The sequence below is a fragment of the Carcharodon carcharias genome, chromosome 14 (assembly GCF_017639515.1).
Source record: "Carcharodon carcharias isolate sCarCar2 chromosome 14, sCarCar2.pri, whole genome shotgun sequence".
Classification (NCBI taxonomy): Eukaryota; Metazoa; Chordata; class Chondrichthyes; order Lamniformes; family Lamnidae; genus Carcharodon; species Carcharodon carcharias.
This window is the reverse complement of record NC_054480.1, coordinates 115320752-115345462: the sequence shown is the minus strand read 5'-3', so window position 1 is coordinate 115345462 and position 24711 is coordinate 115320752. Positions and strand designations below refer to the sequence as shown.

The window sequence follows — 24711 nt, the reverse complement described above, 5'->3', positions numbered from 1 at the left end:
CTATTCAAGAAAGGAGGGAGACATATAGCAGGAAACCACAAGCCAGTTAGCCCTACATCTGTCGTAGAGAAAATGCTAGAATCTATTATTAAGGAAATTATAGGGCACTGAGAAAATCTTAATGCAATCAGGCAGAATCAACATGGTTTTGTGAAAGGGAGATCACGTTCGACTAATTTATTAGAGTTCTTTGAGTAAGTAACAAGTAAAGTAGATTGAAGGGGAGCCTGTAGGTGTGGTGTACTTGGATTTCCAAAAGGTGTTTGATAAGGAATGATATCAATGGTTACTACAAAAGAAATAAGAGCTCATGGTGTAGGAGGTAATATATTAGCGTGTTTAGAGGGTTGGTTAGCTAACAGGAAGCAGAGAGTAGGGACAAATAGGTTATTTTGGCAAGCTGGAATCAGTGGGGGTATCAGTGCTGGGAACTCGACTATTTACAATCTATATCAATGACTTGGATGAAGAGACTGAAGGTAGCAAAATTTGCTGATGACACCAAGATAGGTAAGAATGTAAATTGTCGAGGTGGAGAGTCTGCAAAGAGATATAGACTGGTTAAGTGAGTGAGCAAAAATTTGGCAGATGGAGTATAATGTGGGAAAATGTGAACTTGTCAACTTTGGCAGGAAGAATAGAAAAGCAGTATACTATTTAAATGGAGAGAGATTACAGAACTTGGTGTGCAGAGAGATCAAGGTGCCCTGGTACAAGAGTCATAAAAAGTTAGTATGCAGGTACAGTGAGTGATTAGGAAGGCAAATGGAATGTTGGTGTTTATTGCAAGGGGAATGGAATATAATAATAGGGAAATTTTACTTAAGTTGTACGGAGCCTTAGTGAGATCACATCTAGAATACTATGTACAGTTTTAAGCCTCTTTATTTGAAAACGGATATAATTGTGTTAGAAGCAGTTCAGAGACTGTTAACTTGAAGGTTGAAGAAGTTGGGCCTATGCCCATTTGAGTTTAGAAGAATGAGAGGTGATCTTACTGAAACATATAAGATCCTGAGGGCACTTGATAGGGTGATTGGGGAGATTAGAACCAGGGGACACAGTTTAAGAATAAGAGGTCTCCCTTTTTAATAAGGAGGTGAGTTGTTTTCTCCCATAGGATCGCTGGTTTGTAGCATTCTCTTCCCCAGAAAGCAATGGAGGCTGGGTCATTTAATTTATTCAAGGCTGATTGGATAAATTTTTTGATAGACAAGGGAGTTGAGGGTTATGGGGGGGCAGATAGGAAAGTGGAGTTGAAACCACAACCAGATCAGCCATGATCTTATCGAATGGTGGAGCAGGGTCAAAGGGCCAAATGGCCTGTTTCTGTTCTTAAGCCTATGATCCTATATTGATGGTATTTGCATGATGGCCAAAAATGGCAGCTTATTTTGGTTTAGATGAAAATATTTGCAGTCCCTCTGGCTGACAGATCAGCAGATCATCTATGGTATACTGTGCCTGCAAATCAATAGAAACAGAAATAGTGCAAGCATGTTTTAGACATGGGCCTGGATTTTCTGTTAGAAAAATTAAAATAACTTTTTCATCTGTCTCTTATCTCTCTCTTATCCCATCTATTTTTTCACCTCTTTATTTCGCTTTCTCTACAATTTTGCAATGAATTAAATGTCCTAATATATACATCCTGGTTTAGATTCAGTGCCTGTGAGGATTCTTCAATCTGATTGGTTGACAAACAGCGCTGTTTGCTTATTCTTCTCCCGCACACCACAGATCCTTTATAAAACACATTGTGCTGAAAACTATATCCGGTGGGGGGTGGGGGGCTTCATTGGTGCTGAAAAGTCTTGGCAGCTGTAAGAGTGATAAATGGTGAGCACCATTCCTTTATTGCTCACTGCAAAACCTGGGCCATTTTGTTCAGACGTGCAGTTTATAAGTAGCTAAATTACCTATATTTACCGACTGAAAGCATGGATTTAAAGGAGGGGGGGCGCATTTAGGAGCTAAATATCATCATTATGCCCCAGATTCCAGAGATATCATGAAGAATCTGGCTGTTCTGCTAGTCAGATACTGTTGGGTTTCATGGTGATGTGTCACTGGACTGCCTTGTAGATCTCAGTTAAGAGTAATATTTAGCATGGTGTTCTTGCTGCAGAATATATACTTCAGTAAAGCTACTTTTATATATTGACTGTGTAATGTACCTAACACAATTACCATAAATTCCCAGATCATATCTTCAGGCACTGGCCTTCCACAGTGATTCCTTCTGCCCTCACCTAAAGTCCTGAGAATCAGAACCTTACACTTTCAATAGGGGTCACTGGATAGCAATTTGGAGGAGTAAGCCTCCAGTTTGCACCCCAGTTTTTCTTTTCCTCTCTATCATTTGACCACCCAAGCTAAATTCAGGAATTTACTGTGGAGAATTACAAGGGCAAAACTTCATCCTGCTTCTTGACATTGCATGAGTGCAAATATACCTGCACTACTAGCTCACCAGCCTTTTGGACAGGAACTTAGACTTACCAGGAATAAAAATTTAGAATGTACTGGCTCAGTTCTGAGGATTTGTCTCTTGTAAGAAATGCCTGGAGTATTCTCAAGCTCCTCATCTTTTCACCTTTGGGATCAAGGACTAGAAATAGCCTGTCAGTTGTGGTACATTATGTAGAGGGCTTAGTTATTCTGACACAAGAGATTACATTTTCTAGTAATGTATTTGGTGTTAGGCATTCCATCGTTCTGACAAGGTGCTAAGAGATGCTGGTAAGCTCACAACGCTCTGAGCTGTTGCACATCATTGTAACAGAACAGAATGTGGCAGCAAATTCGCAGAATGGCACAGTCTATTTGAAGAGTGCAAACAGCATTCTGTTTGTGCTGGAACTTCTGTACTGACCTCACAGGCTATGATTCCATAGCAATCAAGATTGTGTTCAGACGAGTGGTTTAATATGCAGCAAATTCATCCCAGATATAATGCATTAGTCTCTGTATAGTGATTGTTGTCCTGTTTCAATGAAATTTGCTTTTACAGTAAGGAACTAGAGCTTGTGTTGATATAGTGCATTTTGGGTCCTCAGGATATCCCAAAGCATTTGCAGTCTATTAATTACTTTGGGACTGTCTACGGTTGTAGGTAATTTGCACACAGCAAAGCTCTACAACAGTGAGATAAATGGCCAGATACTGTAAACAGTTCTGGTGGTGTTCATTGAGGAATAAATGTTGGCCAGAACACAAGGCAAACTTCTATTTCTTTGAATGGAGCCTACTTGTCCAGCTGACCAGGCAGACAAGGTCTTGGTTTATTGTACAGTCTGAAAGACAGCACCCCCAACAATACCTCACCGTCACCCTATTGTACTAAAGTGTCATCCTTGATTATATGCTTAAATTCTGGAGTGGCCTTGAACACTCAATTTTTCTTACTCTGTTGAGAATGCTACCATTGAGCCGTGACTTTAACATGCCGTTCCTTTGAAGCACTTGCCATGATGTCTTCCTCACACAAATCCTGAGAATTAGAACTGAAGCACTCTAAATGGTTATTCCTGCTAAGTTCAATAACAGCAAGATTGTTAAGCCTTTTGACACCTATTAGCACTCATCCTCACATGTGACAAGTGTCCACATAATTGCGGTGGAAAAGGATCGAAATTTAAAGAACTCTTTATGAGACTAATGTTCACTAAAGTGCGACACAAGAGAAACAAGTTAATCCACTTCAGGAAGTTCTGATTTACAAGAAAATAAGTCAACAGTGCATCTTTTATGTCATATTGAGGAAGTGTCCCTGTGTACTAATTTGTTCTCTGTCTCATCCTCTTAATAGCTCTGGAAGGCCTTGGTTTCAACCTGGTACCAGGTTTATGCAAGTATCGTAGCTGTTTGAGCTTAATTTACAGTTGATCGAATTCTGAGTGGCACTTGACATTTGAAACAAAAAGTGAAAAGTTGACAAGTGACCTGAATATCTCCTGGGCCCGAATCATCATTTGTAATCAGCCGGTTGCTATCAATCTTGATTCCAGACTCCAAGCAGTGTCCCAGCACTTAACAGTAAAACAGAATTGATACCTCATCCCTCCAATTTATCTTATTCTCAATTAGTAAAGTACTGTAAAGAAATTCACATTTCCACTGTGTTATTTGTGTAGCTTGCATGATATAAGTTATTTGATTTTATTCTTTCATGGGATGGGGGGCCTTGCTGGAAAGGCCAGAATTTGTTGCCCATCTGTAATTGTCCTTGAGTAGATAGTGGTGAACTGCCTTCTGAATCACTGAAGTCCATCTGGTGCAGGTACACCCACAGTGCTGCTGGGGAAGGAGTTCCAAGATTTTGATCCCGCAACAGTGAAGGAACGGTGATATAGTTCCAAGTGAGAATGGTGTGTAGCTTGGAAGGGAATTTGCAGGTGGTGGTGTTCCCATGCGTCTGCTGAGTCCTTCTAAATGGTAAAGGCCCCGGAATTAGAAGGTCAAAGGAACCTTGGTGAGTTGCTGCAGTGCATCTTGTTTATGATAACACACTGCTGTGACTGTGTGTTGGTGATGGAGAGAGTGAATGTTAAAGCTAGTGGTTGAGGTGCCAATCAAGCGGACTGCTTTGTGTTCACTCTATTTTCCTAGTTATATGAAGCTTGTAGTGATTTTTCCAGGTTTACCTGGAACAAAAATAGTTATGTTGACCCTTCCACTGTTTCAGTGCTGTCAGACTCCTTGAGTCTCAACATCCAGTCTTTGATGAGCTGCAATTTTCTTCAGTTAAACATTGGGAAGATTGAAGATGCTATGTTAGGCCCGCCCACAAATTTTGTACCTTGGCTGTTAATTCCATCTCCCTCCTTGACCGCTGTCTTGGATTGAACTAGATTGCTTGCATCCTTGGTCTCCATTCGAACCTGAACTGAGCTTTCTGACCCAGAACCCCTCTTTCACAAGACTGTTTACTTCAATCTCCCTAACATCAACTGCCTCCACTCCTGCCTCAGCCAATTGCTGGTGAAACTCTCATCCATGCCTTTGTAACCTCCAGACTCAGCTATTCCAGTGCTCTACTGGCTGGCCTCTCATACTCCACACACTTTAAACTTCAGCTCATCTAGCATTCTGTTGCCCATATCCGGAGTCAAATCTTACTCACCCATCACTCCTGTCACTGCTGGCCTGCAGTGCCCCCAGTCTCTCATAGCTACCAAATTAAAATTATCTGACTCCTGTTTAAACCCTTTTGTAGCCTTTCCCCTCCCTAACTTTGTAACCTCCTCTGGTCCTGCAACCCGGTGAGCCTGGCATCTTGTGGAACCATAAGACCATAAGACATAGGAGCAGAAATTAGGCCTTTCGGCCCATCGAGTCTGCTCCACCATTCAATCATAGCTGATAAGTTTCTCAACCCCATTCTCCCACCTTCTCCCCGTAACCTTTGATCCCCTTACCAATCAAGAACCTATCTATCTCGGTCTTTAATACACTCAATGACCTGGCCTCCACAGCCTTCTGTGGCAATGAATTCCATAGATTCACCACTCTCTGGCTAAAGAAGTTTCTCCTCATCTCTGTTCTAAAAGGTCTTCCCTTTACTCTGAGGCTGTGCCCTCGGGTCCTGGTCTGTTCTACTAATGGAAACATCTTCCCCACGTCCACTCTATCCAGGCCTTTCAGTATTCTGTAAGTTTCAATCAGACTCTGTTCCCTGTGCCTTCAGTCTTCCAGGCCTCATGTTTTGGAATTCCCTACCTAAACCTCTATGCATCTCAACATCTCTTTCCTGCTTTAGGATTTTTCTTAAAGCCCATCTCTTTGATAAAGCTTTTGATCACCCTTCTTAATATCTCCTCCTTGGACTCTGCATTCATTTTTGTCTGATTGTGCCTGTGTAAAGCCTCTTGGACCATTTTTCTACAATATAAATGCAACTCCTGGACTATGCTGTGTTAGGTGATAACAACCAGAACAGCACCTGGGGCGCTACTGTTGGCCTCAGTGCTGCTGATTTAGGGTGGACCAAAATGGATCCAACTTGATGTTCCTACTATGGAATATCCCGCCAACACTTGCTTCTTAATTCATACATGAAGAATGCCATTTGACGAAGCACCAGAAAACTGCCTGTTTCTGTGGGATCTGTACCTCAGCTAGAGTCAGCATCAGATAAAAAGGGGGAACAAAAATCTTGTTAAGTTTCAAATGGCTAATTTGTCACCACCAGGAAGCTGTTTCTATAGACTGATCGTTAAGATTCAATTGCGTTTATCTCTCTACCTTACAGGTGACCAAGTTAGCTACGGTGAATATGTGACAATAGTTATGTCACACAGGAACTTGGCTCATATGTGGCTACCTTAAAGTCCCAATTGATCACTTTGTTCAGCAGAGATAATGAGTGATGCGGAGGGTTGAGTGTTGGCTTTTAGTCCAGCAAAGGTTTGTGTCTAGGATATTGATAATGGATTAACTTAAAATGAACATATGAATATGACAGTCAGCAGAACACCAGCTGGTGTACACAGTTGTGCCTGCAGCATCATGATAAGATAACCCCAGCTGCCAGCAGCCACACAATCGCCAGAGAGAGGCTGATAAAAATGGCAAATTAGGGAGGGAGGAATCTAGAAAATTCCTCTTTAAAACCCCTAGGAGGCCAAAAACTAGGCCAGGAGACATGACCTTAGGGATTGAAGCTGAGACCTTCAATTGTGTACTAGGTGGTTTCCCTCAGAAGGCTGATGGCTGATCCTTAAAATATCATTGGATTTGGAAGGCTCCTTCAACTGGTAGTACAGATACAATTCATACTTTCCAAGTGCAATATATAGATCACGTATATGGTTTGGAGCAGAAAAATACACCACTAACAGTAAGGACCCAATAACCTCAAGATCATCTTACTCCAGAAAATTACAATCCATTTGTCCTATCAGCAATATTTGGTCTTAATTTCAGATGCAGATTTATTTTTTTAAAAATACACATTTTCAGAATTCTATCCTTGAGATACCACTTACTCTTATAATCCCATATAATTAAAGAACAGAATTTGACTTATTCATTTGTTTTAAATCGTGTTGCAGGAATAGCTTGTTTCTTTCTTTCCCCTTCTTAGATCTTGTCATTGTGTTACACGTTTCTTCTGCCATTACTTATTGTTGCTGGAATCAGAATGAAGGAAAACTAAGTGTGTAAGGGTTTTTAACAGTGAAATTTGGATCATAGTTGAAAGTTCCCTCCGGTTAGCTATGATGGTGACATTAGTTTTTTACTGCAGAATATTGTGCAGGATTTTTTTTCATTAGATTCACCAAAAATATTCTCCCCTCTTTCTGAATGTTCTGACTCATACATGATATGGGTTCTACCTCAAACTTCCTGGTACCTTACCCAAATTTATGCTGTTTCATGCGAAGTGTAATTGTGGGTGCCAGCAGAATGTTTGACCATTGGGCCAAACCCAGTATGCCTTTGCCCAGTATCTACATTTGTATATTCCAGAAAGGATCAGGAAAATGTGAGTCTACAATTTTTTCATCCTGATAATTCACCTGGTTTTATTCCTTTGATATAAAGACTGGAAATACTCAGCAGGCCTGGTAGCACCTGTGGCGAGAGAAACAGAGTTAACGTTTCAGGTCAATAACCTTTCAGAACTGTGAGAAGTTAGAAGTGTTATTAGTTTTAAGCAGGTAGAATGAGGGAGGGTAAGAAAGAGGAGGAATGGAAAGGTCTATGAAAGGGTAGAAGACAGGAGAGATTAAATGACAAAAGGTTTCATGCTGCAAGACCAAAAGAGTGGTAATGGGACAAGGAAAGAAACAAAGTATGTGCCTAGAGTGATTGGCCTGAACAATTGCAGTCATAAAGCAAAAAGAAGAGAAAAGTCAAGGTTAAGACCGAAACATGCAAAGAAAAAGGAACAAAAATAGATTCTATTGATGCCCTGCTGCCTCTTGCTGCTCAGGCCCTTGCTCCTTCTGGCTCTTTGCCAATCTGTGATGGGTCCTCCTTCATATCTGGGTGAGAGCCATTCTCAAGACAGGGCTGCATCATCAACCTCTCAGTGGATCATCCCTGCGGAGGTGGCTTTGGAGGTGCAGTGGAGTGGGGGCGGGGTGGTGGTGGTGCGTGAAAAATCAGCCTGTGGCATGTAGAAATTCTCTAGTTCAGGTAACATCCTCGTAAATCTCCTCTGTACCTTTTCTAGTGCAATCACACCTTTCTTATAGTTGGTGACCAGAATTGCATGCGGTACTCCAGCTATGGCCTAAATAGTATATTAGTAATTAGTATTTTATACAGTTCCAGCAAAACCTCCCAGCTCAGCTAATAAATGTAGTAGGAACAAAATGGGGACAAGAGATAATGGTCTAAAATTGCTAAATGCTGTGATGTCCCCAGTGTAGAGCAGATCGCATTGTTAGCAGCAGATACAATATACTAAATTGAAAGAAGTTCATGTAAATTGCAGTTTCACCTGGAAGGATTTTTTGGGGTCTTGAATTTGCCCTTCCCACAGCACCTTTCCATGCAAGTGCAGAAGATGAAACACCTGTCTTTCTACCTCCTCTCTTCTCACTGTCCAAGACCCCAAACTCCAAGTGAAGATTGGGTGACCGCCTTGCAGAGTACCTCTGTTCTCTCCACAGCATAATTCCATGCTACCAGTCACCTGTCATTTTAATTCTCCACCTCGCTCTCATGGTAATGTCTCTGTCTTCAGCCTACTGTAGTTGTTCCAGTGAAGCTTAATGCAAGCTCAAGAAACAGCACCTCATCTTTCGATTAGAAACTTTACAGTCTTCTGGACTGAACATTGAGTTCAACAATTTCAGATAGTAACCTTTGCCCCTGTTTTGTTTCCTTTTCTTTGCATGTTTCGGTCTTATCCTTGTTTGTGCCTTTGGATAGCAACTGTTCATATTTCTGCAATTCATACCTCCTCTGGTCCCATCTTTTGTTTTGTTTCTTTTCTTGTCCCATTACCATTCCTTTTGGCCCTCCACAACTAACTGTTTTGGGGACAGATTAGAGTCCAGTCCCCACTCTATTTCAGATGTCCTTTTGGTTCTTTTTTTCCCCATTTCACCTGCTTAAAACCTATTACATTTCTAAATTATCCCATTTGTGATTAAAGGTCTTCAACCTAAAATGTCAACTCTGTTTCTCTTTCCAAAGATACTACTAGACCTGTTGAGTATTTCCAGCATTTTCTGTCTTTATTTCAGATTTCCAGCATCCATGGTATTTTGCTCTTTTATTCCTTTGATGTCTGATTAGGCTTTATATTAAAAATGGAGGCCAGCACATTGGTGGAGATCAGCTCCCTGTTTCAAATGTAAACAAGCAAGAAAGCAATCTACATGCACTGTTGTCCAAAAATTGAATGCTCTTTAACTGTGAAGATGAGGGAGTCTAAGGATAGCTGGGAGCAGATCACAGTTAAAAGGAGAAATGTAATCACTTATGGGATTCACTTCATCCACTTGAGTTTGCTTCTCTTGAAGCAAAATATTTTCTCATCTGTTGGTATCCTATACTTTGAGGGTTGAGAGAGATGAAAATAGCCTAAATTCGCAGAATGCATCTTGCATAGCCAGTCCTTACCTGTCTGCCAACTTTTGATAGTGCCTGCATGCCATTAACTTTAAAAAGACAGGTTCCTAAGTGCTTCTGGTACTTTCATTGTTAAATAAGGACTGTGGCTGGTTAGACTCCTCATTACAGTTTCATTTTGCTTTGGCACAGTGTATGTCTTCCTTAAGATGATAGTTCAATTGGCAGTCTTATTTAGAACTGTAAAGAAATTCTGAAAAAAATGCCAATCTGTCATCCCACTGACTTTCTGTTTGTGAGACATAGGGTCCAGTTAGACTTTTTGATTTGGTTCCTGGTCTGTATTGGACACCTGTATTCGCTATTAGTCCTCTGGATTATGGAAAGGCAAATCCCTTGGGGCTCTTGCTACTGAATGGTATACAGCAGCACCTGATTGAGTGAATGAGTTTTGGCATGCGATGAATAGCTTATTGTCAAAGCTCAGTTAATTGATCAAGGTAGACAATCTACAGCAATGCAATGGTAACCTTCTGAGGAAGGAGATGCCTTCTGGAGAGGCATAAAATTTGGGGGCACTGAGAAGATAATCAACAGAGATTCTAAAAGTTTTCTCACTGAGCTTGCTGAACCTATTTCATTGTGTGAGATGTTTAGACGCAATTAATCAATCTAAATGTTTTTCTGCTTTATATAAGCACAGGAGTTGGTGTTTGTGTTACAAGTATCAGGTTTTTTTTTTTGATATTTTATCAGATAGCCTTACCTTCCATAAAAATATCAGAACTGGGAGGAGGCATAGCTTATACAGCTCCTCAAACCTGCTCTACCATTCAGTATGATCATAGCTAATCTGATGTTGGCGTCAACTTCACGTTCCTCCTGTTCCTCCAAACCTTGATTCCCCTATAGTTCAAAAAGCTGTCTATCTCAGCTTTGAATATATTCAGTGACTGAGCTCTGCAGCAGGCCTAATCAGGAGTTTGCCTGAACTACCCAGTATCTTGTTATAGGATGTAATGACTTGGCATAACAATGACACTGTCATGTTACTACAAGTTTACACTTCTCCACACTGTATCTATAGACCTGAGACAAAATTGATTTACATTGTAGTCAGATGTGAATGAAAACCTGTGTTATTTCAGTCATTAGGTAAAAGTACAGAGGAGCAGTTGTAACAAATCTCACTTTCCTTTAATTTAATTTCAGTCCCTCACAATAAATCTATGTCAGTGCTTGCCTTGCTATTCCACTTCGAGGAATAATTGCCACTTCCTTTGAATCCTCACGTAATCAGACCAAGGTTTACTCGACATTTGATCATCTCCCAAAGTAAACTGGCCTTGCCCTCACCTACCTCTCAGTAAGGCTTACCCAGCACATGTGTTTTCAGCTCTATTATTGCCTCTCTTTACAGGAGATTGAGGGCTTGACTCCAACCTCTTCCCTCTCTGGCGATGCCAGTCAAGCTGGATCCTGCTTCTGGGTTGAGGCCTCTGACAAATAACTCTTGGTTTCAAAATGAATAGGGCTGACCCAACATGTGAGGCTTGGATGATTCGCAGGGAAGAACTAATTATCAGAAGGCAAAGCCACATTCCACATTTTGCCTGGTTTGGTTTGGATAAATGTCTAATTTATATAAATGATTTAAACTTTCGAATCAAAAACACAATTTTAAGTTTGCGGACGACACCAAATTGTGGAGGGATAGTCAACATGGAGGACAACTGCAACAAATTACAAGAATATATTAAGAAAGTTGCAGTATGGGCATATAATTAGCAAATGAATTTCAACATAGGTAGATGTGAGGTATTACATTTTGATTTTTTAAAAAAAAGGCCACATATTACTTGAAAAAATAAGTTAGGTGGGGTAGGGGAGCAAAGAAATCTGAGCATAAGGGCACAAATCACTGGAAGTCACAACACAGGTCAATAAGGCATGACAGAAGCAAAGAAGGGATTAGAGATTTTCGCTAATTGCTGGATAAGGAAGGATGGGAGGCTCTTATGGAGCATAAATGCCTGCATGGACCTGTTGGGTCAAATTACCTGTTCCTGTGCTGTATATTCAATGTAATTTTTCCTCTCACTCACACCCTCCTTCCCAGCTTGATGCTGGAGAGGAGACCTTTAACCCACTTGAGCTCCATTTAACTTTGAAGTAAGGCATCAGTATGAATCATACCCATGTACATACATACGAACATACAAATTAGGAGCATGAGTGGGCCACTCTGTCTTTCGAGCATGCTTTGCCATTCAATAAGATTATGGCTGATCTGACTGTAACCTCCACTCCACATTCCTGCCTACCCCCTATAATCTTTCACCTCCTTGTTTATCAAGAAATGGCCTTAAAAATATTCGAAGACTCTGCTTTCACTGCCTTTTGAGGAAGAGAGTTCCAAAGACTCTCAACCCTCAGAGAAAAAAATTCTCATCTCTGTCTTAAATGAGCGACTCCTTATTTTTAAACCGTAACCCCTAGTTCTAGATTCTCACAAGAGGAAACAGGCTCTCCACATCCATTTTGTCAAGATCCCTCAGGACCTTAAAGGTTTCAATCAAGTCGCCTCTTACACTTCTAAACTCCAGTGGCTACAAGCCATACCATATCTTCTGCAGCTAAATGCTTAACATCCCCAAACATGACAACTGGTGATGTAAACATTTTTCCACAGACGTTTTTAGGAATAAGTTAATATGCATCTCACATTCAAAACTAATCTAATCCAATGACAGGAGAGAATCTTTTATCTTGCCAGTTTTCTTCCATTTTCTTCACAACAAATGCTAAGTATTGGCTCCATGAGCACATCCTCTTCCAAGTGACTATCCATCATTCGACTGTGCGACAGAAGCACCACGCTGAAGCCAATCCATCTTAACTTAGCATCAACACATTGCAGTTTCCAGACAGGAGCAAAAGCCTTGGTTAGCATAATCTTCTCCCTAGCCCAGTGTGAAGACCAATTTTAACATCCCTATCACTAAGATCAGTTAATCAATTCAGATTCTTCTGTTTAGAGGGAGCAACCTGTAAATTTGATGTTTTATGCTTCACTGAGAGTGCATGAAAAAATCATAGCAATGTTATTGGAACTGACAAAATAAAACTAAAGGTCTCAACGTTTGGCTGGATAGCTCCACATTTTATTGAATTAGCCACTTGTGCAATTGGAATATGCTAGATGTTGTGAGGTGCAGGAAATGAGAGACAAAATCATGAGTTAGTTGATTATTTTGTTGGACTGAAAAGCAAGGATACAGCTTGGCTCAGCAAGTAAGGCAAGTGAGTACCTGATCTGTGCACATCAGTAAGGTCTCAGCTTCCTTCCATGATCTATGCTGAGATTTAAACAGGGGTGGAAGTTTACACAATACAGTTGGCCCAGAACCCTTGGACTCAGGACGGGAACTTCATTGTCCATGATTTCCACTTCTAACCATTAATCACCAACACCTGCTGGTAGTGCATGTTCGTGGATATTTGATGAGGACAGGATTGGCCCTGGCTGAGGAGTCTTCCATGATCGAGTAATCGATGATCTGGTAGCATTCGCTGTCCAGTCAGTCATTCTCTTATCTCCAACTATTTTTTCCTCCATTGACTTTTCTTTATTTTTTTTGTTGATTCTGCTACAGTTGGTGCTCCTCTGAAGATAGGAAAAGTAATGGACCAAAAAATTGCACTGCGTGAAATTTCTTATCCGTCTGGTACCCTAATTTTCTTTCCCTGCTCCACCCCTTCTCTACCAAAGCCCATCTCCAGTATCCTAACTGTCCCTGTGAAGCCTATCTTGTTAATACCCTCACTCCCCCATTGTAGTATCAAGCCCTATTTTGACTGTTCTTGTCTCCACTGACCTCATGGCAGATTATTCCAAACATTTATCATTCTTCCAATAAATTTCTTGAGATTATCTGCTTTGAATTTAATATTTTAGGTAAATATCTGGGTATTTTCACAATAGCTTTGTTGCAAATTGGAGCTCTTCACTTAGCAACAGTGATCACAACATGAAATGGGTAGGCACAACCCTGGAATCATATACAAATCTTTTAGATGCTGTAATGTGAGGAAATAAAACATGCTTTGGGATTTTTTGGTCAATTTTCCACAAAGTATACCGATAAGGGTTACACTTAAAGGTTGGTTTTGAAGAGCAAAGCATATTCACTTAAGTTTTCTTTTAAATTATTGGAACCACAGATGCTTAAAATGTTAATGTACTATGCAATGAAGTTATTTTCCCAAGGACAGAAAGCAATAAACATGTGTAGGCCTGTCTTATTTTGGGGAAGTCACCGATACCAGGCCTTCAACAGTCTTCTGACATAGACTTTCTCTCTCTGGTTGTGAACATGGGGATTAGTTAGATAGGGATGGAAAAGCACTTTTGATAGTTACATTTTTACACAGGAAGCTGCTGGGGAAAATTTCCATCAGATTCAGAAGGCAGGGTAGATAAATATTACGTTGTGTTAACAGCCTGTCTGAAAACAGCATAAAAATGTACGTGGCCTCCTCCTGTGTTTTCTAAGTCTATTTTTGAAAAGATTGCAGGGACTTGTATGAAAGACAAATCCAATTGGGATCACAGGAGAATCTTATTGTTATATCTTGGTTTATGCTTTCATACTAGATATTGAGCAGGATGGCCACACAACAAATGCAGGATGCTCAGATTACTTACAAGATTGACCAGCAGCAATGTACTCCAAACAAAATCTGAGGAAAGGCTCAAATTTGTGATGGGTTTAGACATTTTCTGGATGGCCATGCAGATATGCCAAATTGCTTTCTTCAGTCATCTTAAGTATGTTCTTTTGGAAAAAATGTTATAGGGGTAGAGTGATTTGATACAACTTATCAAATGCAAAAAGACTTTCTATGGGGCTGAATTCTCTGCTGGCTTATGTCTGTCGGTGTTGTCCATTTAAATAGTTCTTACAGCTAATACGCAAGTGCAGTTTGAGAGTAGAAAATTTATACATTTAAGTGTTTTTTATTGGCTCCAGTATTAATTGTCGAGTTTTTTTTCATTGGGTAATCAAACACAAATGGCCATTGCTGAGCTTGTTACTTTTATTAGATTAGATGGATCCGTGTCATGTTAATATCTCCGACACCAGCTTCACGTACAAGTTCCTTATGCCTTTATGGATGACTGAGTTTCTAGTTATCCTGTGTAATTTTGACTTGTTTCTTGCAAACTGGGCATCATGTGAGACTAATACAAAGGTTGAATGAGTTCATCAGTATAACAAGTGTATTACATTAAGTCATGAGGAATGTGGACTTGATGCTGGAGGCCCCCAGGTTGGATCCTCAGCCTATACTGTTAGTTGATATCTCAACTGCAGTGGCAAAGCCTTGCTGCCACTGGGTTAGGGGTGTTTCAAAACTAGTCAGGATTTTTGATCCAGATTGGTACCCAGTGACACCCTCTGGAAAGCATGGGCAGGATTTTCCCGTCGGTGAGTGGGGGGCGGAGCTCACTTGCCGACACATAAAATGACGCGCGGTGACGTCGGGCGAAACTCCCGACGTCATCGCACCCCATTTAAATTTCCAAGAAAGCGGGGGGTGCAGCAAATCAGCTGTGCGCCCGCCGAGGCCATTGACAGAGTCATTTAACTAATTAATGGACCTGCCTGTCCAACCTTTAGGTTGGCGGGCAGGCCAGGAGCCCTGGTGGGCATTAGAAAAAGCATGAAACCTCATCCACAAGCGGGATGAGGTTTTATGTAGGTTTTTAAAAATTTTATTAAAGTTTTTTTAAAAAATTATGGATGTCCCGACTCACGTGACAGTGTCACATGAGGGTACATGTCAGGGAAATTTTTCTTTCTATTTTTTATATTTTTTAATATACAGCCGATCTCCCTGATGCAACACTTAGCCTCAGGGAGATGAGTGCGCTCTTTCATGTGCATGCATGCAAGATCGCACTCTCAGGTTTAGAGATCCCCCCCCCCGCCGCCCACACAGGGAGTGCATAGTGCTTCCGTGCAGACATCACACTGGGTGGGCCTTCATTGCCCCGCCCACATAAAATGGTGCCACACCCCCCGATTGGGGGTGCCGATCGGAGACGCACCTGTCCGCATTTCAATTTTGCCCCTAACGGGGGAAAATCCTGCCCCATGTGTTTGTGTATGTCAGCAGAAGACAGGGTTGGGCATTGGAGGAATGTCCCACGCGACTATCAATTGGGGGATACTTGCCAGGATTCATGGTTATGTGGATGAGGTACTGAAGGGAAGCCTGTGGACCTATACTCCAGAAACAGTCAGCACCTTCAGAAGAAGAGGAGAGAAAACTAACAGAAGTGGAAATAAAACCCACAGATGGCAATGTATTTTCCAGATCATTAAATATTCAGGTATTATGGCTGCAAACTCATTTATTTAACACTGAGCTCTAGAGGCAGCACTTAAAATGTGTATAAAATAAAAATAGAATTACACAGGCTTAAAACACCTGACTTTCATCAGTAATTGAATTTGATCAAGCATTTTGGTCCTTAATAATTAACACACAAAACTTAAGCAACAGAAAGGGGTTTAACTGTAGGAGACAGTCTCCACCAGGAACATAAAGCTAATGTCTCTTCCAGATACTGACTGATGTGTATTTTCAGTATTTGTAATTTTTTTAAGCTTGAATTATTTCTCTGTCACCATAGAAAGATTAAATTTAAGACTGGGTAATAAACTGAACAGAAGGAGTTTAAATAAAATAATATCCTACAGAGGTGTGAAGTTATTTTGAACTGGTAAATGATGTTTTGACGAAACATTAAGGCCCAAATCTTCCAGTCTTCGAATTGTCAGAGACCGGACATACAACTGTTGGATGTATAACTGAAGGTGCACGTTGGAATTCTATGGAAGCCCTGACATGCCAACCTCTCACAATTGCCTAGGAAATATCAACTTTCTATGGGAAATTCCCCTGCTCCCCAGGACGTTCCGCTAATGCCTCCAACTCTAAACTGGAGTTTGAGACTTCAGACATTTCCACAGTATTTACTTGGGTAGTTACCTAGGACATGTTAGACAGATCAAAATTTAGTCTAACACCTGGGTAACTACACAACCACGTGCCCCCATCCCCACCCCACCCCCGATGATCATTGTTGCTGTTCGATAGATCCAGCCGAAAATATCTGTAATCCTTTTCAAAGCAATATTAAATGGCACACCTCATGGCCTAATGGATTAGAAGGTCCCTGTTTAATTACTCAATATATGCTGAAGTAGGGGAGCAGTAGAGAGGCAGCATTTACCCCATGTCCTAGCTGAACAGTTGAAAAAATAAACTGGGGCTCTGATTTTTGTTTTCTTCCTACCTGTCTCCCAAATGATATCCAGTGTTCACAGCTGGAAGTACAAGGTGGATGAATGTTAGGTGATGATAAACTGGACCAATAGTGCCTCAATGTCAAATAACCTGATATATATTGTGAGTTCATAGTTGATGAATGACTATGGGTGAGGTAGCAGAGAGCTGCAAACCATAGGCTTCAACTCTTTGAGGTTGAGTTGAGTTGAAGGGAAGAAAAGTCAGATTACAGTTTAATATATTGAAGTACCATCAGTTCGGTAACACATTATCAGTATCAGAGACCATAGAAAGCTGTTGCAGTAAGGGAACTGTGATGAGGGACATTTCCATCTTTGTTAATTTTAACAAAAAGGCTCTTGGTGTTTGTGTTTCTTATGTCTGTTGTGCTTTCTCTCCCTTCGTCTGTCTAAACTGATCTGTGAATTATTCACATTGACACTGGGCATCTGAAATTGGAAAGTGTTTTATTTCCCGGTATTAACATCCCTTTTCTTTCATTTTCTGTCTCTCACTGTTCCATCAACCAGCAGTAACATGATTCTGCTTAGAAAAATATTAATTTATATTATGCATTAAGAAGACAAAAGTTAGAGAATTTAGCTTTGTTCTTTAAATGAGGTGTAATCTGACTATGTTTTATGAGAATGGACATATTTTGCAAAATATTAATGATGCTTGACTGTACCTACCGGTTTGTATCAAAGCCCTGGTAAATAATGAATAGGTTTTCAGTGCAGTATTTTAAATACTGTCCACGTTAATAACACTCCCATATTTATCCCTAGGACCTGTGACCAATGCCTTTCTGACAGTTGCCTCGGCTAACATGTTCAACCCTGACAGCAGGCCCAGTGTAAGTCTCCCAAAATTTAGTAGACATGTACAGAGCTCTGAAATCACAGACAACGAAGAGGGTGGTACCATAACTCTACGCCTTCAGCACAACAAGAAGGTAGGATTTTACTCCATAATATATTTCGAAGTTTCATTAGTTGCTGCAAAAGTCTTTCTCAACCTCTCTTGATCACACCATCCTCTTCCAATGCCTCTCCTCTGCAGTCACCTGGTTGCATTCTTATCTATCCAGTGAAAGCGAGAGAATCACCTGCAATGGCTTCTCTTCCCACTCCCACACCATCATCTCTGATGTCCCCCAAGGATCTAATCTCAACACTTTCCTATTTCCCACCCACATTCTGTCCCTTGGCAACATTATCCAAAAACACATCTGGTTCCACATCGATACAGCTGACACCAACAGTACCTTAACACCGCCTTTCTTGGTCACTCCACTGTCTCTAAATTTTCTAGCTGCTTGTCTGACATATAGTAGTGGGTGAGCAGAAATTTCCTCCAGTTAAATAGTAGGGAGACTGAAAACCATGATCTCCTTTCCCATCCCTAGCAACTATCTGAGACTGAAACAGACTGCTCAAAACCTTGATATTGTATTTAACCTTGAGTTGAGCTTCCATCCATATTTCCAAACCATCACCAAGACTGCCTACTTCCACAGCTGTAGCATAGTCCACTCCTGTTCCTGCCTCAGCTGTTGACACCCCATCCATGCCTTTGCTACCTCTGGACTTGATCATCCCAATGCACTCGTGGCCAGTCACCTATCTTCCACCCTCCATAAACTTGACATTATCCAAAAATTTACATCTGCATCCCAACTTGCTCCTAGTCCAGTTCATCCCTCAATTCTGTATTCTCTGCCCAACATTGACTCAAATTAAGCAACACTTCAATATTTAAACTCTTCATCCTTGTTTTTAAATCCTTCCATAGCCTCATCCTTCCCTATCTCTGTAACCTCCTCCAGATATCAGTGCTCCTCCAGGGCATCCCTGATTTTCATCATTCCACCATTGATGCCTGTGCCTTCAGCTACCAAGGCCCTAAGCTCTGAAATTCCCTCCATAAACTTCTCCACCTCTCTTTCCTCCTTTAAAATGCTCCTTAAAACCTATCTCTGACAAATCTTTTGGTGATCTGCCCTAATATCTCCTTATGTGTCAACTTCTGTTTGATAAACCTGTGAAGCATTTTAGGACATTTTACCTTGTTAAAGCCTCGATATCAATATACATTGTTGATGTTGTTTCAGACACTCTTGAGGAATACTGCATGATATTTACTGATTGTTGCATTACACCCCAGGCACTGCACTTTTCTTCTTTTAATTGTTTTGCTTTTCTAACAGAGAAAGTCACTTGATGTTAGGTAGACCTGCTGCAGCCTAAAACTTACAAGCATTTTCTAATCTAATCTAACAATAATTATACTGCGGCCTTAGTGATATATATTCAATTCAGCGGAATAACATTTCTGAAACATATAGGCCAAAATTTTGACATCGGTGTGCAGAGATGGGCCTGACACACCGTCGCTTAAAGTGACGTGTGGTGATGTTGGACGTACGTTTCGACACCACCCCGCGTCATTCAGATCTTTCGTTCGGTGGGTGTGCGCTGGAGGTGGCTGTGTGTCCCCCGAACTGTCAAAGGCCTGTTAAGGCCATTAAAAAACCAATTAAAATAATTATCAACACTGCCCAAGCGGCCTTCGTGTTTTTCAAGAAACCTCATCCTCAGGCGGGATGAGGTTTCCTAAAAGTTTTATGAAATAAATAAATAATTTTTGCGCAGTTCATAAACATTTCCCAGCTCAACTGACACTGTCACATGAGGGGACATGTGTAAATAATTTTTGTTTCCTTATTCAAAAATTTCAGTCTGTACTTCACTGAGGCAGCTCCATGCGCAGTGCAAAAGAACACAGGCCCCAACTCTCTCTCTCTCTCTCTCTCTCTCTTCCCCCCACCCCACCCCGTCTGCACAGGTAGCACTGAGTGCTACTGGCTGTGCATCACGCTGGGCAGGCCTTAATTGGCCTGCTCACGTAAAATGGCAGCGATCGGCTCCACGCCTGCTCCAGACCAGCCCACCTGACGTGGGGGAAATTCTCCCCATAAAGTAATGTAAGTAGTTCCATCTCAGATATATATGTTATATAGAGAGAGTGAAAGAAGTACTTTGAAAACCCACGCACTGGCACAGGCAAGCTAGCCTGTATTGGTGCCAGTTTCCAGCCTGGATAAATGAGGAGGGTTAGCAGGAAGGACATCCAGCTGTAAAACCACCCACCAAATCCAAAAAACAGTGATGGATGCTATGAAGGGTCGTTAACCTGTATTATATTATAGTGACCCCATGTAATGCAAAAAAGGTGAAAGGGAAAGGAAGAAAAGTACTTTGAATAACAATGAGAATATTTTCTTCAAGAAATGAGAATATTTGAGCTGATAAAGTTTTTCAGAATTTTAAAATCATGTGAGAGCAAAACTAGAACTCAATAATGTTGTGGTGATTCAGCTTCAACCCTTAATATTAATTATAATGTCTCAAGTTGTTGTGCATTTCTAGTCTACCTTGCCCCGAATTAGACTGTGACATGATAAACTTAACCCTCCTTGACCTCCTCAACATTGCAATGGCTTTCAACTTGGTTGATCACACCTGTGCCATGATCCAGCTCCATGGAGCTACTATTGAATTCTCAGTGCACATTCAGCGATAATTTCTCACACCCTCACGTTCTCACTGCTGGAATTCCTCAAGGATTTGTCATTGGTCACCACCCCCTCTTTCCATCCCTTGGTGGTGTCATCTATAGGCTTGTGGTTAGCTGTCATTTGTATCGAATCAGAGAATGGTTACAGTGCAGAAGTGAGTATGCTGGTGATGCACAGCTGTATCTTTTTACCAGTTCCCTTGACTGTCTCTGTGGTATCAGACTTTTTAATAGCTATCAATACGTGAATAACCAGAACCATTGAGCGTTGTGGTGCATAGCAATCTTCAAATCCTTACCACTGATTCTTTCCCAAAGCTGCAGCACCAACTCCTTCCCTTTTTCCCAGACTGCTTGCTTGCTTAAACTGAACCATATTGCACATACTTGAAGTTCTCTCCAACTTTGTGATAAGCTTCAAAGTTAAAATCCTACCTATCATCAAAACCACTTGCTTCCACCTTCACAGTGTTGACCATTTGTGCCGTACCGAAGTGCACTGCCCTCTCCCCAAAATCCCTTTATGGCATTGTCACCTTCAGACTCAACTTCCCCAGTGCCCTCTTTGCCAACCTCCAATTAATTCAAAATTCCACAGCCAGCATCCTGTCCCACTCACCCTTCGTCGTTGCCCTTGGTGACTTACATTGGCTCACTGGACCCCAGCATTTGGATTTAAAATCTCCTTCCTTGGCCATGCTCTAAAAACAAGCAAGCAGAAAGACAGAGCTTAAGAAAAGTATTAAAATACATAATGTTTCCAATTGAAAGGGATGCCGAACTTACTGCTTAAATGTTTTACACTGTTTCAGGGCTTGGACCATTCTTGTCCATGTCTCTAATACACAGGTTTTCAGAATGTCATTAAATGTGCTAGGCATCTCCTCAAGATGCTGATTCTGCATTAATTCTCCAGCAAACAGCCACTGTTTAATGTGTTGCCAACTCCCAGAATAACACAGTTGGAAAATGAGCTATATTTGACCTCTTAGAGCAACAATGGCTGTTTGATGGAAACGCTGCAGTGACTTACATTTTTAAATATTTACCATTAGGATCTTGTTTGAGTTTTTTTGTCAACTTGTTTAAACAATGATAGGCTTCCAGAATATATTTCTGCTTAATCAGGTTGACTAAAGTATTTGCTGATTTACTTTCACTGAGACATTTATTATGGCTGCATGAAAAAAAATTGGATCTTAAACAAAAGAAAAATATTTTTGATTAATAAAAGTAAAAGCTTGGGTTTAGACTCAAATTTAATTCAGCTTTTTCTTGCTGACTCAGCTTCTGTGTTTATGAAGCACATTATGTTTCAGAAAAAAAGAGTGAAGCTTAAGTGCCTCATGGTTAAGCAATGCCTCAATTTTAAAATTCTTGTCCTTGCGTTCAAATGCTTCATGGCCTTGTCCGTTCCATCCCTACAACCTCCTCCAACCCTACAGCCATCGAAAATTTTTGTGCTTCTGTAACTCTGGCCCATTGCACATTCTAGATTTTCATCGCTCTACTATTGGCATTAAGTTCTGGAATTCCTTCCCTAAGCCTTTTTACCTCTCTACTTTTCTCAACTTCCTTAAGTTGCACTTAAAAGCTGTCTCTTGACTAAGCCTTTGTTCATCTGTCCTACTCTGTTTATGTAGCTAGGTGTCAATTTTTCTTTGATAATTGTTCCTGTGAATTGGCTTGAAAAGATTTTTCTACATTAATGGCTCCATATATATGCAAGTTGTTATATTATTAATAATTTTAGTTGGATGGCTGATGTCCTTAATGCAGTGCATCACCATGGTTGGGAAAAAGTAGGTGAGGTAAATTGGAGTTGCGGTTCCTAGCCACCAAACTTGTTTTTTAAAAGCTTGCAAATTTAGGAGGAAAGGAAGAAGGGCGAAGATAAGAAGTTCCACTGTTGTGATCCAAGTTAAAAAGGACTTGGAGTAGTATTATTTTCTGACATTAATTCTATCTGTATCCTCTTTACAGCAGACACTTTGATAATATGAGGATTAATCTCTAACCTTCACCACTTCCAAAGAGGAACTCTTGTAAATTCAAATATTTAACTGACCCAGATCATCAGCATGCTGATTTTACATTTCCTTACATCACAAAATTACTTCATTGACTGTGAAGTGCTCTGGGATGCCTTAATGTTGTTAAAGGTATTATGTAAATAGCTGCAAATGTTTTTTCTGGGTTAAGGAGACAGTATGTATGTTTGCATCAAGGCTGGGATTCTAATTGCGTTCCACGAGTCTATGGTACCACACACTGTTGGATTGTTTTAGTAAGCTGTCATTTTACCCTTGGGACACAGCAGCATAATGTTGGCATCGACCGTATTTGGCAAAGAAAATGTTGCTCTTGACTCCCCAGTTCCTTAGTTGATCTGGGAAAACTTGGAACCATATAAACCAGCAAAATCACAGCTTCCATGCCCACACGATTTCAACTGGGGAAGCAATAGGAATGATATAAATGCTGTCAGCATCTTAACGATGGACCAGGAAAATCAGCCAGAGGACCAGCTCCTGATCATTAGTGATCAACTGGGGAAGATGTGCATGTAGGCATTGGATGAGGGCAGTAATGGACTTCTCTCCAATGCAGTCTAAAATCATATATTCTGCCAACAATGACTGTTTAGGCTCACACATAAAAGTAACCACTAGGACAAGGTTCCGATGGCAGGGAGCCAGTCCATATGGCACAGTAACCCAGAAGCAAATGACCCAGGTTTTACATTCAGCGGTCAAGTGACTATGTTCAGTGCTGACTTTGAACAAAGCTACCCACAAAGATCTAACAAACTTTGTGGCATGGGTTTTACCTTTCCCGATGTTAATTTAATTCTAATGCCAAACACAGGGGATTTCCATGTGTCCAGCAACAATGATGCCATCAAGCTGGTTATGCAACCAGTTATATTGAAGAATTTCCACAGACAGCAATACAGGAAGCAATGAACAGATTTATCTCACTTCTTATAAAGTGTGCAGAAAGCAAAATAATGACTGGGACATACAACATGGGATTATATTATTAATGCTGATATATCTTATACATATTTTAAAATCCATGGAATTTTAATCATAATTGAGAAATTTGACAATCCACAAATGTGCAGTTTGGTTTTCAGGGCCAGAGAGGTTGTTCATCAGCTACTATCATTTAGCACACCCAGTTAAAAGCCCAGTTATATCTCATTCAACAATGCTCAACATTTTCAGAGGCTTTCACAGCCAGATTATAGTGTGAAAAGTGGAAGCTCACATCAATTTAGATCATTTCTGAGATCCCTATCCGCAGTCTTCAAGAGCGCACCCTGTAGAAGAGTGGAGAATCACTCGCAGCAACTGCTGGATTGCTATGTTTAACTGCACGTGTGGAGGTGAGAAGTTGCTATCGTTTTCACAGGGTAATGAGTCAAGTGCTGACAGTTTCACCATTATTACAACAGCAAAATCTGTCACTAGGAGGGGATATAAAATAAAAGCATGCCTTGACCAGACGATTAATCTGAGCAGGCCTTAAAAGATTAAAATCCTGCACTGGTACATTTTTCAACATTGACCTGGAGAGCATTCCTGCAGTGTTTCACAATTTAATTTGCATTCTATGAATATTCAATTGAACAGAAATCCAACATCAGAACTGTTCTATATCACAGGTCATAAACTACCACTCATCAGACAGGTAACATAAAAACATTGCTACATGGTACATAGCAATCTGCAGGTAAGTAAGTTATTTGTCTTTCTGCTTCACCATTATCTGTACATATTTGGTGGAAGCATTTCCAGGGGTAATTATGGTAATCATCCCAGCACCCTAATGGAAGTCAGGAGGACTGCCAATAAACAGACAAAGACATTGTACTTATTGCTCAGGGCCCTTTACTGCCCCAGTTTTGAGGTGGATATACTTTTCTGGAGTGCAGGAGGGTTTAGGCTGCAATAAGTTTTGAACCCATTGTTCATAATTTGTTAAGCTTGTGATGATGTTTGCAACTCTCCCCCTCTCACCCTAAACCAATTCCTTGCCTCATCACAACTGGTATCATTCCTGTGCTTGAAAAAGAATCTCCTTTTAATTTTATCTGCTGCTCTAAATCATTAACCCACAGGCACTGGCCCTAGTTTCAAAGTGGGCTCTGTAAGCTCAGAAAGTGAGCATCAGCAGGCAATGCATTCCTGAATGGCATCACAGTCAAACCTGGTCTATTTCTTACCCAGCCAG

The 24711-nt window shown here is 40.7% G+C and overlaps 1 protein-coding gene across 1 annotated transcript in view; it reads left to right on the top strand.

The window, feature by feature from the left end:
• wdr18 (WD repeat domain 18) overlaps window positions 1-24711 on the top strand; it is a 210055-nt gene that overhangs the window by 170212 nt on the left and 15132 nt on the right. Inside the window, exon 8 of the mRNA XM_041203680.1 lies at window positions 17682-17848. Within this exon, the coding sequence (XP_041059614.1) occupies window positions 17682-17848 (167 nt within the window). The remainder of the gene's footprint in view (window positions 1-17681; window positions 17849-24711) is intronic.